General features: G+C 28.9%; 5 protein-coding genes across 5 annotated transcripts; 2 read left to right on the plus strand and 3 right to left on the minus strand.

Annotated features, from left to right (window-relative positions):
* Window positions 1–3,959: 3,959 nt before the first annotated feature.
* On the plus strand, window positions 3,960–5,186 carry GO595_002276 (eukaryotic translation initiation factor 5-like; the record flags this gene model as incomplete). The annotated part of the gene is made up of 1 exon (XM_067915167.1): window positions 3,960–5,186. The coding sequence occupies one exon, from the start codon at window positions 3,960–3,962 to the stop codon at window positions 5,184–5,186; it is 1,227 nt and encodes a 408-aa protein (XP_067777962.1).
* A 639-nt stretch (window positions 5,187–5,825) lies between these two features.
* Window positions 5,826–7,550, minus strand: GO595_002277 (Kinesin motor domain containing protein; the record flags this gene model as incomplete). Its single annotated transcript, XM_067915169.1, has 1 exon — window positions 5,826–7,550. The coding sequence occupies one exon, from the start codon at window positions 7,548–7,550 to the stop codon at window positions 5,826–5,828; it is 1,725 nt and encodes a 574-aa protein (XP_067777963.1).
* A 384-nt stretch (window positions 7,551–7,934) lies between these two features.
* On the minus strand, window positions 7,935–8,624 carry GO595_002278 (uncharacterized protein; the record flags this gene model as incomplete). Its single annotated transcript, XM_067915170.1, has 1 exon — window positions 7,935–8,624. The coding sequence occupies one exon, from the start codon at window positions 8,622–8,624 to the stop codon at window positions 7,935–7,937; it is 690 nt and encodes a 229-aa protein (XP_067777964.1).
* A 2,619-nt stretch (window positions 8,625–11,243) lies between these two features.
* On the plus strand, window positions 11,244–11,639 carry GO595_002279 (uncharacterized protein; the record flags this gene model as incomplete). The annotated part of the gene is made up of 1 exon (XM_067915171.1): window positions 11,244–11,639. The coding sequence occupies one exon, from the start codon at window positions 11,244–11,246 to the stop codon at window positions 11,637–11,639; it is 396 nt and encodes a 131-aa protein (XP_067777965.1).
* A 1,704-nt stretch (window positions 11,640–13,343) lies between these two features.
* On the minus strand, window positions 13,344–14,435 carry GO595_002280 (histidinol-phosphate aminotransferase; the record flags this gene model as incomplete). The annotated part of the gene is made up of 1 exon (XM_067915172.1): window positions 13,344–14,435. The coding sequence occupies one exon, from the start codon at window positions 14,433–14,435 to the stop codon at window positions 13,344–13,346; it is 1,092 nt and encodes a 363-aa protein (XP_067777966.1).
* Window positions 14,436–19,253: the final 4,818 nt, after the last annotated feature.

A 19,253-nucleotide genomic window follows, 5' to 3' on the forward strand; every position in this document is an offset into this window, starting at 1 on the left:
GATAACAACTTTTGTGATTACGATAATAACCGCCCCGATAGAGTTTTTTTGTAGTCATTTTTACAAAAAATGTGTTGCCATTTTTTTGCATACTTGCTTCCATTTTAATAGAATTTAAGTGGCAATGAAAGAGTTTAAAACGTGCTTGTGTTCTTTTGAATATTAAATATAAGGCATATTATTAATTTTGTAATATTGAGTATATTATAAATCATATTGTGTTAATCTTATAATATTGATTTTATGTTATTTATTTTTAATCTTATGATATTGAATATATGTTGTTGATTATATTGTGTCGATCTTATTATATTGATTGCATGTTATTAATCATGTAATATTTATTATATGTAATCATATTGTCCATATTCAATGTGAGTATTTTTTATGAATTAGAGAATATGTTGATTTTTACTGAGTTATAAACCATAAATATCTATGTTAACATTACTCATTTTTGTTGGAAAGCTCCACAACTATATGTAGATTTTATGAAATTTATTGAATGTGCAAATAATTAAGTTCTATTTCATAAATGCAAAGTTCTATTGGTATATTGTGCTGTAAAAAAAATCTATTTTAAAATTATTATCACATTAATTTTAATTTCATTTTCCTACAATTTAACAATATAATCTTTTGTTGAATATAATCTCATAAAAGTAGTTGTTAATCAAAAACATATAAAATCTATTAAAATTATTACCAAAAAATTCATATTTATTATGGTAAATTCTAAAAGTATATCATTTTAATATGCTTACTACAGATTCCAAGCAAGTTAAAGTTTTGCAAGTAACTTTCTTAAAATGGAAAATGAACTGTTTCTTTTTCTAAACGATGATGCAACTGATGAAATTCTTATTATATAAGAAAGAAATACCTTAAGAACAATTGTAGATGTAAAAATCAATGAAATCAAATATATTCTTATAAAAATCCTGTATGATCTTTGTAATGTTGTTTCCAACAATTTTTTGTAGTTTTTCTTATAATACACTTTAAAATATTATTGTGCTTATGTATTTAAGTTTTGCTTTGTGATTATATTTGTTAATAGGTAAAATCTATAATGTATATTGCGATTTTGATGATTTTCATATGTTTGAATGTTTATATCAACTTTTGTTTTGGTACAATTATTTCGATTGTTTTCTGCGGACATTTGATCTTTGAGTTGATTTTGATTATTAGCAATACTCGCTTCATCTCTATTTCTTGTTGTAAATGAAGGTTTAATGTTTATAGAAGAGGAATCTGAATTGGAATTTTCATTTGTACTTTTTCCAAGAAGTAAATTTACTATTTTTATGTAACCATTTTGTTGTGCAATTTGAATTGCAGTAAAATATTATTAAAACATATATAAAATTATAAAAATGAATATTTTTTGCATTAACATCAATTCCTTTATCTAAAAGTAATTTTATTATTTCTATATTATTATTTCTAACTGCTATATGAAGTGCTGTTTCAAATTATTAAAACATATTCCAAATTATTAAAACATATTCCAAATTATTAAAACATGTTCCAAATTTTTCAAATGAATATATTTTGATTAACATCAATTCCTTTTTGTTCTAAAACATATTTCACAAGTTCAACATTTCCTGATTCTAAGGCAAATGGCAAAATATTTTTTGGAATTTGATTCTTTTGAAGGAAATATTTTACTAAATACAAATTTCCATTTCTTGCTGATTCGTTTATATTATCAGCATAAATATCAATTCCTTTTTCTGCCAAAAATGCTAAAATTTCATAATTATCTTTTTTAATACAAAAACTTACCAAATCTTTAGTTTTATCTTCAGACATTTTTGGTATTGATTGTATTTTTTCCAATTCATTTTCATAAATATATTTAAAGATATCATTTCGATGAAATTCAATTGCAGTTTCATATGCACCTTCAAATGATGAATGATTCTGTATACACAAATGAATAATTTCTTCATTTCCACCTGCAACTGCATATTTACCTGTATTTGTTATATTTGAATTATTCATAAGTAAATATTTGAAACATTTAATTGATCCAAAGAATGCTGCATAATCAATTAATGTAACATTTTCTTGATTAATGAATGAACACCTTTCATAAAGTGATGGCTTTATTGTCTGATTAAAATCAAAGTTTGTTTGTGATGATATTTCTTGAAGTTTTTCTATTTCATCATTCCGAATTGTTTGCGCAATTTCATTTGGATTAAAACCTTCTTTAATATACTTCTTATGGAGCTCCCAATCATTTTTCGAAAGTTCTTCATAATGATCTTTAAAGTACTTTTCTATTGGATCATTTCTATATGCCATATGGTTTTGATTTTCTTTTTCTGTTTTATAATGAGCAAAATATCTCGATTTAATTTTTTTGGTGATATTTTTATCAATCAAATTTTGTTCAATTAGTTTCTCGATTAAATAATATGATTCTTGTGTGTTAATTTTAGATATACGTTTGATAAAAATTGGGGTTGGTTTAACAATATTTTGATTAATTTCTTCTTCTTTCGTTTGAAGTGTTTTTAAAAAATTTAAGTAAATATCAAATTCATGGTTTGATGATGAAAAAGCATTGTAAATGATGCTAATTTTAATGATATTAAATGTGTAGGGAAAATTTGAATCAAAATATCCCAATACTTTTTAACTGAAACCTGAAAATTTTCTTCGGTTAAACTGAGTATCGTTTTCTCAAGCTCACTTAGGAATTTCAAGTAGGGTGATAAATTATTCAAATTTTTATCTTTTGTGCTTATGGCATGCATGTGCTCTGGCGAAATCAAAGCCTTAAATAAAATTATGTAATTTCTGAAGTTTACGATTATCACTTTTGACTTTTTGAGCGAAAACTGAAACCCGCAACGTTTAGGAAACAACGTATATTTGGGTGGTTACGAACCTGGTTTTGATGAGTGTTATTCAAATATGGCAATGATAGAGTAGCGGAAAAAACCCCTTTAAATCTAATAAATATATTTAGCATCAAAACTGTAAAGCAGAAATGCTTTGTAGCTCATTTTTGTCTAATTGCCAATTCATTCAAAGGTTGTTGATGTAAAAGTACTTGGCTCGAAATCCTGATTTGGATATTTTTTTTGCATTTTCGAAATATAAAATTATTAAAAACATGATATTTTTGGTTTTTTAGAATAAAATAATTAATTAATGGCATGCAATTAATAAAATATCCAATAGTAATTGTTTAAATTGATCTTTTTTGGTTCTTTAGCAAAACAGGGCACCTGGATGGGTCCCTTCGGTCCCTCAATTTTTACTTATTTTTTGCATTTTATCATGAAAAGATTGTTTTATTAAACGATTTCCCATCTGATAAAAGAACTGAAAGTTTTAGAATCTGTGATCTTATTCTTATTTCGCAAGATTAAAAATTGAATAGACTAATAGAAAATATTCAGATATATGATGCTTTTTATTACTTTTTGTGAAATTTACTCCAGTTTTTCATAAAGGGACCCTTAAAGAAGTTTTTCCGGCTTAAAGGCATTTTTACCGGTTCTCTAGCTTTAAAACACAGCAACAGACTTAGTCAAAATGGCAACGAACTTCGTTAACTTATATTTATTTCAAAACCCATTCAAACACGGCGGCCAAACTTAGTTAACCAAACGATAAGACATAAAAAATTGTTTGGTTTATTTTTAAAAAAATAGCATTTCTGAAGGAATTGTGATGTGAAAAATGATTGTTGCCATATGGCAATATGGTACGATTGCCCCATGTTGAAAGAGTCTAGATTAAAGCATATGTTCTTGTTTGTTTCTGTACTTAAAATAATGAATACTTACATGTTAGATTTGGGAAGATTTGAAAAAATATTTTCAAGAAGTGACTTTAAATGATCATAAATAAAAACCGTTTATGATTATGCAAAAGAAAAGTGACAAAACTTTATAGCCATACTTTAGGGGTGGTCAGGTACACATTTTCCAATGCCAGCTAAAATACCTATGATCCCAATCAAAAAAGATGCCGACGAACATTATCGTTACAAAATGCCTAGAATAACAGCTAGACCTCAGTCATCAGGAAATGGAGCTAAGACATCAATTCTTAATGGTAAAGCAGTGGCCAAAGCTATCGGTCGACCAGTCAACTATCTTACACAATGGTTTGGCTATGCATTTGCAGTTCAAGCTAAACAACAACCCAAGCAAGATATCATTCTCTTAAACGGTAATCATTCAGAAGGCAAAAAATTGCTCAACTCTTTGTATGAGTTTATTGACAACTTTGTTCTTTGCCCTGTTTGTCAAAACCCTGAAACCACCTTTGAAAAGAAGAATAATATGTTATTCCTCCATTGTCATTCATGTGGTAATGAATCTCCATGCCAAGCCAGCAAGTCAAGTGCTTACATCCAGAAGATGCACGATTGGATTCTCAGCCACATTACCGAAGAAACCAAAAATTCCAGTAATGTTACCACACAAATCAAGAAGAAAGGAGCTGAATCCAACGCGGACTTCCCTAAGGCCAATGGTCAAGGAGTTTATATTAATACTGAAGAATTGTCTGCAATATTGAAAACGTTAGAGCCGTCTCAAGATGACACCAATCGGAAAGCTACTGTAACTGAAGAAGAAGCCGATGAATTTTTCAAGCAGCTTACAGATCTTTGTAATTCCGATACACCAGATTCCGAAATATATCCAAAACTTTCCGCGTTCTCCACCAAAGCTGGTTACAACAACTCGTCACGTCTTATGCTTACTTTCCAAGCTGTTTTCACTGGTCATGTCAAAGATATTCTTGATGTCATTTCAAAGCATCGCGATCTTTTAATTCTTGTTACACTCGAGGAAACATCACAGCGTGAACTCTTGAGCATGATGAGCCAATACGTCACTAAGACACATCCTGAATTGATGTCATCTGCGCCCGTTATATGGCATTCACTTTTTGATAACGAAATTGTCGAAGAAAGCGCACTCAAGACATGGCTCAAGAAGACATCGGCACGTTTCGAAAAGGATAAAGCAAAGGCATCGAGCTTGAGGAATGACGTTTTGAAGCAATTCTATCAATGGCTTGACACAGCTAAATATGAGGAAGTCGTGGAAGAAAAGAAAGACGAAGAAGAGAAAGAAGAGGATGAAAAGAAAGAAGAAACAAAGGAGAAAGAAGAAGAAGACGAAATTGATATCGATAGCATTTAATAAATTCTTTTAATATTAAATATCTTTTTGTGGTATTGAAAATATTATTTACACCAACGAAACAAAAAATAAAAAATTATATAACTTAAAAAACATCAAGCAAAGAATTGTCAAATTATAGTTATCGCATTTTATTTTGCATTCAATTCCCAGTTGGACGCCTTCATCGCTTCCTTCGTTAAGGTCGATATCGAGATCGTGTTGGAGCAGGTGCTATTCGTAATGATGAAGAATTTAACAAACTTTTTGAAAATTTAACAATTTTATCTGTAGGTGTTGTTCCACGTATTCACAAAGAAGAAGAATGAGTAATGATATTAAAACTTTATTTTGATAATTTTCAGATTTTTTCATGATAAAAACGAGGTGTATTTAAAATTAAAAAAAGAATATTTTTTCTTAAAATATATATTCTGATTCATTTTAATGTGCTGTTGTTTGTGGTAACTTTTTTGCTTGTGTAAAGAAAAAGTAAAATATCATTAAACATCATTTCACCATTTTTCATCATTGACTTCAACTCCAAATTGTTATGAAGATAACCCAAAAAATTTGAACAAAGATATTCTTCTTTTATGGTAGAAATTATTTTTTAACGGTAAAAACACATGTTAATAATTATTAACAGCATATATTTATTTAGTTTTGTTGTTTTTTTAGTCTTTCAATTTCATCCTCCAAAACTTTTGCCTTTTCATGATATATTTTTTCTATCTGCGCCGCTTTATTTTGTAAGTCGCTTTGTATTTCCAAATGTCTTTCGTGCAACTTTTTGGTTGCATCGATCATTTTTGTTATATTACTTTCAAGCATTGTATTTTTCTTTATAGTTTCTTCCAATTTTTTATTTGTTTCATCCAAAGTTTTTCTTAATTCTTCGATTTTTGCTTCAAGTTCTGCGACTTTTTGTTTTTCTCTATCTCTTTCTTTCATACATTCTTCGAGTTCTTTAGATCTATTTTCCATTTGCATTCTTTGTGCTAATGCTTGTTGTAACTTTGATGTATAAGGTTGAGCAGATTGAGCTCTCATTTGTTCAATTTGTTGTTGATAATCGTCTTGAATTTTTTTGACTCTAATTGCCATTTCTTCATGAATCTCTTGACGAATTTTTGCTTCTCGTTGATTTATATCTTTAATTTCATCGCTTTCTATATCTTCTTCATTATCATCGCTCATTGAATCGAAATTTATCGCAGCAATTGGTAAGTCTTCATCATCATATTCATTATCTTCTTCACCATTTCGAACATTACATTCAACAGCTTCTGCTGCAAATTGTAATGAAAATAATGTGTCATCAAATTGTGCGGTGGATGGAGATATGTTAACAATTACAGAAGACATTGTTGCTTTTTTACCATTCGGTTCAAAGAAATCTCTAAATAACTCAGTAAGCTTTGATTCGCGAAATGGAATTTGCGCATATCCGCCTTTGTTAATTTTGCGGATTTCGCGAATACATCTTCCTAAGACTAACATTGATCGATTAATATTACAAGCTTCAGCTACAACTTGCGCATTTGTTTCTGTTGGTGATACACGTTCTGAACCTGCCAAATCAACTATAGATAAACGCGTACATTTGATTTGACTTAAATTTGTTGTACGCTTTCCATTGATGATTGGTATTGTCACAAGTTTTAACATAAATATACAATGTGAACGTGAACTTTTCGCATTACATTTCGTAGAACATTGACGTCGTGCTGTATCAATGTTTTTTAACATTTGCATTAAGTCTTCATTAGAATTACATTCTTTCTCGATTGCGCCTTTAACTGTCGTTTGACCAAATCCATCTTTACCAATTCGTAGTGTTTTAGTTGTATCGCCAAAAAGATCCATAATTTTCTCATTATATACTTCGACACATGAAATTAAAAGACCTCTTTCAGTGTTCTTTGGTGGAGCTGTAGCTAAAAGTGTTTTAACAATTCGTGGAATTAAACCAGGCTCTTGTGGTGTCCCTTGTACAGTAAATGTTTTTCCAGCACTCGTGGCACCATAAGCAAAAAGTAATGCATCAACATCATGCATAAAACGTCGTAGAAGTGGCATGGCAACTTTGTCAAATATTTCGGCCTGTGAAGCTTCACTATTAAATACTTCACTAAATGTATACATTCTTTCTGCGAAATGCTTAAAATTTTGTGCTCGGGGTGGTGGTCGAGCTATAACTTCATTCCCCTTAATTTCAATATCAGCGGGTTCTTCGTTAGGAAAAAGTGGTCGTATTCGAAGAAATACTCGTACATCTGCATCTGGATTTGGAGTACGATGTGGACGCATGATTGTTTTTGGAGCCTGTGGTGTTACAACTATGTGCTCAGGATTTCGGCGTGCTTGAGGTGTTGAAATCATTTTAACAGGCGTTTTTGAAATATTTTGATTAAATTTTATGTTTTCTTTCCCATGAAATGATGTGTCATCTTCATATTTTTGGAGTTTGCTTGCTGTTGGGATCTTATTACTAACCTCATTAAATACTTTTTTAAAGATATTATCTTTTGAAAACATTTTTGGAATTTTGAAATTGTAAACGTACTTTAAAATATAACATTCAAAATTCTCATTCTAAAAGCAAAATTAAACAACCAAATTAATATTATTAATAAAAGATCTACCAAAAATGTTATGAAGTATGAAATATTTTGATTTTTATTTATTTCTTATTTTTCAATTGATATTGTATAAATGTCAACAAAGATTTTATTAATGCGTTTTCATTGAAATAAAAATTAAAATTTACAAACATTTATTAACCAATTCTATAAGCGGATCTTCATTTGTATTTAATGGTAATTCAGAGTATTGACTTTTACAGTCATATCCGATTACTACATCTTCTTCATTAAATTGTTGTCTTTGAGAACTAATTGTTCCAAGTAAATCTAAATCAAATATTTCATAATTTTCATGTTGAAATTCCGTTTTAACGCGATTGTTTTGTATGTTTTGGTGAATCGCTTCAATGATTTTGTCAATTGATTTCTTTTCTGACGCAGGTTTTGAATATAGAAAGATTACAGGTTCTGAATCAGAATCAGTATCTGACATTTCTTCTTCAATTATTTCCTGAACTTTTCGACGTCGTTCAATGTCTTCTGGTGTTGCTTTAGGTGATCGGACTTCAAAATATTTATTTATATCAGTATTCCCATCTTGTTTACGGAGGGCTTCGGCAGCATTTTCACACTTCATTGATTTAATAGCACGTTTTGGTGACTGAAGAATTTGTTTTTTGGCTTTAGCTTTTTGTGGTGATGGAGAAATAAGAAAATCTGTTGGATCTTTGTAAACAATCGTATCAAGAAGTACTTCAATCCAATTTTGGAGTACAATAGGAACCTTCCTCTCAAATGAAATTGGAGCATTTGAACTTGTAATAATGTAATCAACATTTTTATCTAGGAAATTACAGATATTTCCACCCATACTTTGAACCATGGATGAAAGGCGTTTTTCGTTTTGTTGGTTAATTGATAAAAAACCTATGTTCTTCTTGTATAAAAAAAGATTAGTAAAAAATTTCCACTCTGTTTCAAGTAAAAAAGGATTAATGTTCATTGCCTTCATTTGCTGGAGGCAAAACGGAGTAATAGTTATCCATTTGCAATTTTTTTTCATGAATAAAAATAATTCATTTCGTGGAACAATTCTTAATGAAAGAGTAGGTACAAATTTCTCGACAAAAATAACATCAGGGCATGTGTTTTTGAGTGTAGAAATGATCTTATTTTTCTCTGATATTGAAATTGAAGGAGAAACTAATACTTGCATCTGGAAATTGTAAACGTACTGATTTTGTTCGGTCGATTTCAATATTTCATTTTTGCCATATTTTCATTATAATTTAATCGTATTTGACATTTCATAAAGCTTCAAATGAAGCAAGTGAAAGATAATCAAAATGAAATAGAAACACTTCTTTTTATTCAGAAAGTAATTTTTAATTTAAACAAAAATAATATTTTTCAATCTGCAAATGAAATAATTAACATATTGGATACGATCTATCCATTATCTTTTAATATGATTGTTAGCCAAATTGTGTACAACACATTTGTTATAAAAATGAATGATTCTGATATATATCTGAAATTTCTTAAAGAAATTGAAAATTTTGAAAAAAATAAAAGAATCAAACCAATGATTTTCGAAGTATTTTCGAATTTTCTTCTTCAAAAATATACACAAGAATCAAATTATCTTATTGAATTTATGATTAGACAAAACATTCTTAATTCAACAATCGTACAAAACCAAAACAATCCATATTTTGTACATTATACATCATGTGATAATTTTACTTATACAAGTAAACTTAATGGATATATAGGATCCTATTTTTTATATATTAAAGAAAACTATAAAGAACTTTCAAAAAATAATTGGGAACTTCATAAGCAATTAATTAAAGAAGGAGTTAATCCAAATGAAATAACAAAAATAATTAGAAATGATGAAATAGAAAAACTTCAAGAAACATCGTCACAAACAGATTTTAATTTTAATCAACAGATTACACCATCACTTTATGAAAGATTCTCATTTGTTAATCATTTTGTCACACTAATTGATTATGCAGCATTTTTTGGATCAGTTAAATGTTTTAAATATTTACTTATGAATGGTGCAAGTGTAGAAAATACAGGTGAATATGCAGTTGCAGGTGGAAATCTTGAAATTATTCATTTATGTGAACAAAATTATTCATCATTTAATGAGTATTCATATAAAACAGCAATTCGATTTCATCAAAATGATATCTTTTATTATCTCTATGATAATAAAATTGTTGAAATTAATCAAGGAAATTTGGCAAAAAAATGCATTTTATATCATAACTATGAAATTTTGTTATATTTGATTAATAAAGGAATGAAAATTAAAAATTATATGATTAATGAAGCTGCATATAATGGAAATATTTATCTTCTTAAATATCTCCTTAATGAAAATGACATACCAAAAAATATTTTGGTTTTTGCAATCAAATCAGAAAACTTTGAACTTATTAAATATGTATTAGAACAAAACATAAATCTAAATGCAAAAGATGTTTATTTGTTTCATAGGAAGATGTTTGTTCAAAAAAAAATTTAGTAATTTTTTAAATAAATTCAGACAGCACTTATATATGCAACTAATAAAGGTTATATAGAAATCATTAAATTATTACTTGAAAAAGAAGAAATTGATATTAATGCTAAAAATATAAATTTGTTTTAATTAAAGTCTTTTTTAATAATTTTATGTTTCATAATTATATATGGAAATTATATTATGTATTTATTACAGCTCTTATGGAAGCATCTGAAAAAGGTAATATCGAAATAGTTAAATTACTTCTTGAACAAGAAAAAATTGATATCGATGTTAAAAATATTTATTTGTTTTATTTAATATTTATTTTAATAATTTGAAGTCCTAAAATTAATTTCGGATTTTATTTAAATTATTTTGGACAGTACTTTTTTATGCAATAAGGAGTGAACATATCGAAATCGTTAAATTACTTCTCCAGCAAAAAGGTATTGATGTTAATATCCAAAATATTTATAAATTTAAAACAAGTTTAATTTAAGTATTTAGTTGTTTCTAAATAATATTTGGAAATCATTCACATTATTTCAAACACCACTTATGCTTGCATCGAGAATAGGTAACATAAAAATTGTTAAGTTACTTCTTAAACAAAAAGGAATTAATATCAATTGCAAAAATAAAATTTATTTAAATATTTTAATGTTTTAAAATAATAAATAAAAATTATTTTAATTATTTGAAACTGCTTTGACTATTGCCAATAAAAATGGTCATTCAGATATAGTTAAATTAATTTGTAAGAAGTGATTCTTCTTAAACTAATTCTTCATGATCAAGAAGGAATTTCAACAACAAATAACTGAATCAAGCAAGTGTCATGAATTGCTATGGGGATAGGTGAGTAAATCTGTGTCGCATGATTTTTTGAAATTTTATCTAAAAATGAAGATCTTCATTTTGAGACGGAGACCGTTTAATGTAAGGAATGAAAAAAGTGCCTTTAAAATGGAAGATGAATTCAACTTTTTAGCATTAAACACTTTATCTAAGATAATAACAAACTTAGGGGAACTAGAAGGAAATGTTGCTAATATTGATGGCTGCTCGAAAACAATCGTGAACAACATTTATTTTGAAAGGAAAACAGAATATTATTTAGCTCGTCACAAAGTGGGAAATGACCCTAAAAGCCCACAACAGCCCACAGTTAAAGAGGCGCCTGCAGCACAAACACCTCCATCAAAATCTAAAACCACAACTAAAAGCATATCTACCAAGACAAAGAAAGCTTCTTCAACGCCTTCAAATCCAAAACCTACAGAAAAGAAAGTTCCACAGCCAGTTAAGCCAAACATTTTAATTGAAATTTCTGATGATCCAGAATTTCAAATAGGAATGTGATTAATTCATACGCTGTATTTTCACCATTGTGTCTTAATAAAAATATTTTTATATTTAATTTTGATTTTTGTTCCTCAAATGATGAGCAAAAATTGCAAATTAATTACAATAGTTTATTTCGTTTAACGGCCGAAAAATGCGGTTACATTACAGGATGCTCTTTCTTGTATTTCTTCTAAAAAGCTCACTTTCGGATCAAATACAGGACTTCGTCAACTCAGAGGCTCCACAGCTTTTTGTGTTTAATTCACAAGAAACGCTTAAAATAAGATATTTCCAAACATCTGGGTATAGTTTAGTGATTTCATCAGATACAAATACATTAACACTTGTAGATCAAAGCCTCGATGGACGACAGAAGGATGTTAACCTAGGCCAACCTAATGATAAAGGTACGTATTATGTTTATAATCAACAAACTTTTAATGAGGATGGACATATTCTCAATTTCAAATGCAAATTAGATAATGGTACATGTATGGTATCATTAGCAGTTGTTCAGAATGTAACAAGTCTTCCTATTCTTCGTGTATTAGGAATTTTCTCAATTATTTTGATTTGGATTGTTATTATTACAATCGCATTCCAATTTTGCACATTCCACCACATCAAACGAGACTAAATAATAAAGATTTTATTATCCTTTTAATGATCAAATGATATTGATAAATCAATTTTTGGTTTGCTTTCTCTGCTTAGTTTTGTCATCAAATTAATTTTGCAACTTTTGCTGATTTCAGACTTTGCACCCAAAAACAATTCTTTTTCAGAGTTAATATTTGCAAATAATTTGACATATTTTGTGTTAAACTTAGTACCAAAAGAGCTCTTAAGGCCACCTCCTAAGTTGTAGCATAATGAGCTGCAGCATTTAATGTTCTCTTGAACTTGTGATAAAATTCGAGATTTGATAGATCGATTAAAAATATCAACACAAAAAGCAACAGCATGATTATCAAAATCAGTTGATATTCCTGCTTTCTGATGAATAACTTTTTTCTTTTTGATATATAATTCATAAAATGTTTTTGTATTTGGGGAAATATCATATTGGGCTTTTGCTTTATAAAGTTTACAGGGGATGTTTATCAAACCAAACACCGAAAATCCTTTGTAGTTCATAAATATTGAACCTGAAAAAATTGGTAATACGAATAATTTTCCTTGGATTATTGTATCACCTATTTTTCTTTCAGTTTCAAAAAATAAGGAAACAAATTTTCCATCTTCACTTGAAGTTTGCCCAACTACGCCAGAACATTCATATAATCTAAAGGGAAGTTCGATTGAAAAAATATCTGTTCCATATTTTAATATAGGATTAAATCCGAATAAAACAGGGGAAACCCAAATAGATTTTGAATTGTTATCTAATGAAATTCCGATTTTTCCAATTTTTTCTTCAATTTCGAAATCAATATCATAATTCTGGAATCTTTTTGAAAAATTTACGTTTGCATTACAATGTCTTGAAGAATGAGAGACCGAAACCATATTTGTACATTCTGGTTTCAAAGTTGATTCACCAACTTTCGAAAAAATCTCTCCAAACATTGGATTTCACTATCTTTGTCAGAACGTTCTTCCACGTCAGAAACGTTTAAACATTTTGAGTTCACTTCTTCTAAAACATTTGCAAAAATTCATCCAAAACAAAAATTATTCTTTTAAATTCCAAATTGTGAAAGAAAGTGATTTATTCACTCATTGGGATCCAGCGTTGATCATTTCCATGAGTTTTTTATCTGCTTTCCAAGCAGCGATCAATTCTTTAAATGCGTCAATTCTCCTTACGGAAATTCTTAAGTGATCTGGTTTCCCGAATGACTCGCAATTACGAACTGGCATTCCATTGTCAAATGACACTTTTTCTGCCACTTTTGCGCATTCGCTTGATGGCATTTTGAGGTAAACATATGGAACCCAAAGCGGCGATTTCTCGTTGGGCTCAAGCTTCATTTCCTTGAGGATTTTGATCATTTCTGCCTTAATGATTGGAGTTTCTCGCCACATTTCTTCAAAGTAATCCTTTTCGTGTAATGCTGCTACAAAGAAATTTTGTGCAAATCCATTAACACTCCATGGCGCTTGTAATTTGGCAATACGAGCAATCATGGCCTTGGATGAGATTACAGAGCCAAGACGAATTAATGGACATGCAAATGGTTTGGTCCATGAGATTATGACAACAACTCGATCTCCAAACTCTTTGACAAGATTAATTGCTGAGGATTGAAGCCAATCTCTACCTTTGTTAATAAGGAAAGATTCATCAATGATAAATGTTGAATTTGGTTCTTTTGAAATAATTTCGCGGAGTTCGCTGAGTTCAAGATAATTACCTGTGGGTGTGTTAGGGTTGATGATGATTGTGAGAGCTGATGGTTCATTAAAGCTTGAGACTTTAACAAGGCCGGAGCTTTCTGCAGCTCGAGCATATTCATGATATTGACAATCCCATGGCCCTTCTTTGTATGTTGTCGTTGGTGGGAATACGCGGAAAAGAACGTCTATGAGTTCACTTGAGCCATTGCCCATAAGTATTTGCATTGGATCAATGCCTAAAAAATCGGCTAAATGACAACGTGGAACCCATGCATCTTGATCTGGATAGTGCTCAAGATCAACAATTGCTTTTTTAGCTGCTTCTACAGCAGTTTTTGGTGGTCCGCTGATATTTGTTGATACAGAGAAATCATATTTGAAATTTGGGCACTCGTAGTATGATTGACCTCCATGAAAACACTCAACTGCTGGCTTTACATAGTGGAGGCGTGGGTCTGAATCTGCAGACATTTTTTGTGTGGCCAAATCCAATCAAAAATTCACTAATGTACGATCAAAACATTAAGAAAAATTGTTTCATGAAAAATGTTCTTAGAACTTAATTTTAAAAATAATTATAATCATTAATAAACAAACTTATATGATTCAATGAATAGAGATAAATTTGACTGTATCTTAAGAATTTACAGTTTTCTTTTATTTGATGAATACATTTTATTTGTTTTCGAGATTATTCACATTGAATGAAATAAATTACTACTAATTTTGATGAAATTCACACTATGCATTCTAAGCTTATAAATAACCATATCAAGAAACTCAGCAGAAAATTATTTATATGAGAACGTTAGAAACTCATCGTTTAGATTCCTCTCAAATTTTTATCGGTTTTCTAATAATTTTTCTCAAAATAAGGGGCACCCCGTCAAAACGTCTTCAACCAAAAGAGCAAAAAAGCTCCAAATGGAAATAAATCTTGAATACCTAGAAAATCTAATACGATCTTATACGTTATGTGTAAATGATGATCAAAGGAAAATGTGTGAAGAAGAATTGGAAAAAATTGAAAATGATCCAAATTTTCTTAACATTTATATTAATATCTTTACAAACTCAAAAAATATCACATTGCTCAAATTTTTTATTGTTCGCATTCAACCAAAACTTCAATTTTTAACTCCAGAAGCAATAAGTCAATTATATAAAATCACGCTCGATCAAATAAAAAATGGCATTTACACACGTAAAGAATATGGTGTCATTTTTCATTTTTTAACTATGCTTATGTCTTATAACTGTGATCTTATCCCTTTAACCATGCAAAACCTAAATTTTTTCACTGATCTAGAACAGCTTCTTACTCTAATGTATTTCTTCTATGCCATGACCATGTATGTATACATCTCAAATGTTGATATCTTAAGTAAATTAAATGATATTATCCGAACATATTCACAAGACCCCAATTTCCAAAAGTACATTTACACGCTTCTTATAAATGCCCCACTTTGTCCTACTTGGTACAAACTTCTTACGAGATTTTTTCTGTCAATCGATCCATTAATCAGTGCAGGTCCATCTTTTTTCCCTAAAATCAAAGAAGGCTTTTCTCAACCTGAGCTTCGATCTGATATTGTTGATTTTTATGAAGAAATTTCATCAATTCAAATTCAAGATGAAGATATCATATTTATGCAAAACTTAATTTTTTTGATGGTATCATTTGCAGATCAACTTTTGATTGAAAATAAAGATGATTTTGGAAGTGTACAGATGTCTTCTTATATATATCATCTTACCATTGATATCACATTTGAATTTTATGGGATGGAAGCGAACAAAGAATTTTCGCAAAAGCTATTCGAACATATATATCAATATATGCTTCTCTTAATACAAGTTTCTGTTGAAGAATTCTTTTCTGTTTATGATATATTATGTAAATGTATTGCGTATGAACCTCAAGCGTACGAAATCAAACAATTCTCTGAAATGAAACAATATATAATGCAATTTTTATCATTTACGTTAACTATCATCAATTCGAACATAACATCAAATGAATTCATCAAAGAATTATTACAAAAATTCCAAAGCATTAATGAAAGTGGTGAAGATGCAGTGTTGTTCGAATTCATTTGTTTACAAGCAGACCAAAATTTAACGCCTGGTTTATACATATTATTATCTGAATCATCAGTTCGAATAAGGAAAACTTTATCAACTTCATTTGCTTTAAAGATCGATTTAAATTTCCCACCAATACCTGTGTTACATTTCATTAAAAATTGTTGTGAATTCGTACATGATCATCAAGCTAAAAATTTATTGGATTATACGTTTTATTGCATTGGTAAAATTCCTTTCGAAAATATCGGAGATGCTTTATGTTCACTTTCCAAATTTTATTCCGATTTATTTTTGGTTGAGCCACAAAAATATTATCAGCCTTTATTAAGTCTTTTAACTCAAGCAAATGGAGATCTTAAAACGATTCAACAACTTTTAATTACGTTATTATTCACAACACAAAAACTGAAAAATTTGGACGAGGCAACCGCAATTTTAACAGAATTCGGGAAAATTTTATCACAAATAATTGTGGGGTTTTCTTTGGACGATATGAATTCGTTAACTTTGTTTTGTTATGATTTTATTTCACCGATAATTGAAAACACAAAATATTTAAATCCTTTAACGAAACCATTAATGCAAAGCTTTTATAACAACATGTTCGAAATCTTATTCCAAAAGATTCAACAATTTTTACCAGCTGATGATTCTCAAATCATTGATATGATTTCTGACGTTTTCATTTTGTCTATTCAAAGCGAATGGATCAAAGACAACAAAATTTTATTTGATATCATAATGCAAAACATTAATATTAATATCGAATCATTATCAGAAATCCAAATTTATTGCGATAACCCGTTCGAAAATCCATATTTTAAAGTCCTAATCGAACTTCCCGAGCTATTTCCGAACGAGAAACTTACTGCGATATTTTCACAAATGAATCCTGAACTAATACAAAAATATATTTTACCTGGTTTTTCGAAACCAATTAAATATTGTTACATATTAACTGAAATGTTTATAATTCCACCGAATGAAATCAATAAAGTTTTGCAAAGTGCGTTAAAAGAATTCGAAAATTGTTTGGAATATAAAATAAAAGATTTCGAAAATATTTTGTTGCAATCATTTTTGGTGTTCGCAAAAAGAACAGAGACATTTAATCAGACATGTCTATTGATCATACAGACAATAACACAATACTTGTACGCTCAGACTGGGCAGCAACTGGATGAAAAAGCAGTGGAAATGTTTCGAAATGATTTCTTCAAAGAGTTGACACAAAACGATAATTTGCAGCCGTTAAGGCAATCGTTCAAACAATTGATGATGACAGTTTCCGTTTTGACGGAATATAGCAGCAACGCGACAATCAGTTCGGAACAGGTTTTTCATGTCTTGCACCCCAATTCAGGTTAGGGATTTAGGACCATAAATTCAATTGTTTATTTAAGTAAATTAGTGAATATTTGAATTATGAAAATGTATCGTGTCATTGAATTTGTTTATAAACAAATCGTGTCTGAAATGATTCGTTTCTGTTTATAATTTCGGAATTAGTGAGAAGGACGTTTATTCTCGACTTAATTTCTCTGCGAATACATTTTCACAATCGAATACATTCACAAGATCAAATTCATTTACAAGTTCAAACGCATTTATGGATTCTAATACATTTACGCGATCAAATACATTTTCAAATTCTTTTCCATTTGGTTTAATATTAACAAATTAAATTATTTTTTATAGCACATATTCAATTACAGAAACAATTATTCAGAAAGCATTTTATTTAAGTACTTTTTCATTTTATATGATTGATTCAAAGGCAACTTACATTTATACCAACATTATTCATTATAAATATACTGTTATATACTATTCTACAATTCATAATTTTTATTCGAATTTCTTTACATTAATTAATCCATTAAAAGTACAAAATAACGAAAATAAGAATACAAATACAATAATTGTTATCGTAGTTTGTATTTTAATTTTGATCGTAATTGTCATTATTTATTTAATTAGCCGCAATAAAAATAATAAAATGATTAGTTCAGGAGATGAATGTGAATACGAAAACAAAGAGTCAAAACAATATGAAGAAGGAAATTCAATAAACGATTTTGAGTCTGCGTTTAGTACAAACTATGTCGAAGATGATCCATTTGCAAAGGATTTTAAAGAAGAAACATTTATAAAAGTCAAAATTTTTGATAATGATTGATCATTAATAGCCTATAAAATATGATTTAATGTTAAAAAAATGAGCTCCAGTTTCCGTTTTTTTATAAGTTTATTAATTAATCTTTCGTGTTAATAAAATTCAATCATATGACGAAGAGACAAAAACACTCACAATATCTGATTCCATTGATTATAAAAATGATTATATGAATGTTACAGAACGTGTTATAATTATTAATGTTGGGGAGCTTGAAAGTGATGCATTCAGAGAATGGCCTTTATTAACAACAGTAATAATTGGAGAAACAGTTGGAAATATAAATAGTGGAGCATTTGCATCATGTAAACAATTAGAATATGTCCAATTTCCAGATAAATTAATGAGTGGAATTGGAGGAAGTGCATTTGCAGAATGTATTTCATTAAATAACATTACAATCCGTTGTAATAGCATTAGTGGTAATGCATTTTATAAATGTACAGGACTTGAAACAATAACATTATATGAAGGCGTCCGAAATATTGGATCTGATGCATTCAGAGGATGTACGAACCTTGTGAATATTTATATACCAAGTTCTGTTACTTCAATTGGGAATGCATTTTTAGAATGTACGAAACTTCAATGTATTAATGTTTCAGAAGAAAACATTGGATATTCGAATTATGCAAATGATAGCGTTTTATATAATAAAGAAATTACACAAATTATTAGTTATCCAAATATGAAAAGTAAAACATTTACAATTCCTAATTCAGTCATTGCTATTATGAATTATTCTTTTGCTTATTGTAATAATTTAGAAAGAATTTTTATTGATGAAAATGTTGAATATATTAATTCATGTGCATTTGTTAATTGTACATCACTTCAATGTATTCATTTTAATGGAGAAATTTCACCAGAAATCCAAAATGATGCATTTGTTAATATCAATGCGACAAGAGTTATGACAATAGAAACATATCAAAATAAAACATTTGGAAATATGAATATTACTAAGGGAACAACACTTGACGAATGTTTCCCGCCAACACGCACATTCACTAACTCAAATA

This window comes from Histomonas meleagridis, assembly GCF_020186115.1.
Source record: "Histomonas meleagridis strain 2922-C6/04-10x chromosome Unknown contig_16, whole genome shotgun sequence".
Taxonomy (NCBI): Eukaryota; Parabasalia; order Tritrichomonadida; family Dientamoebidae; genus Histomonas; species Histomonas meleagridis.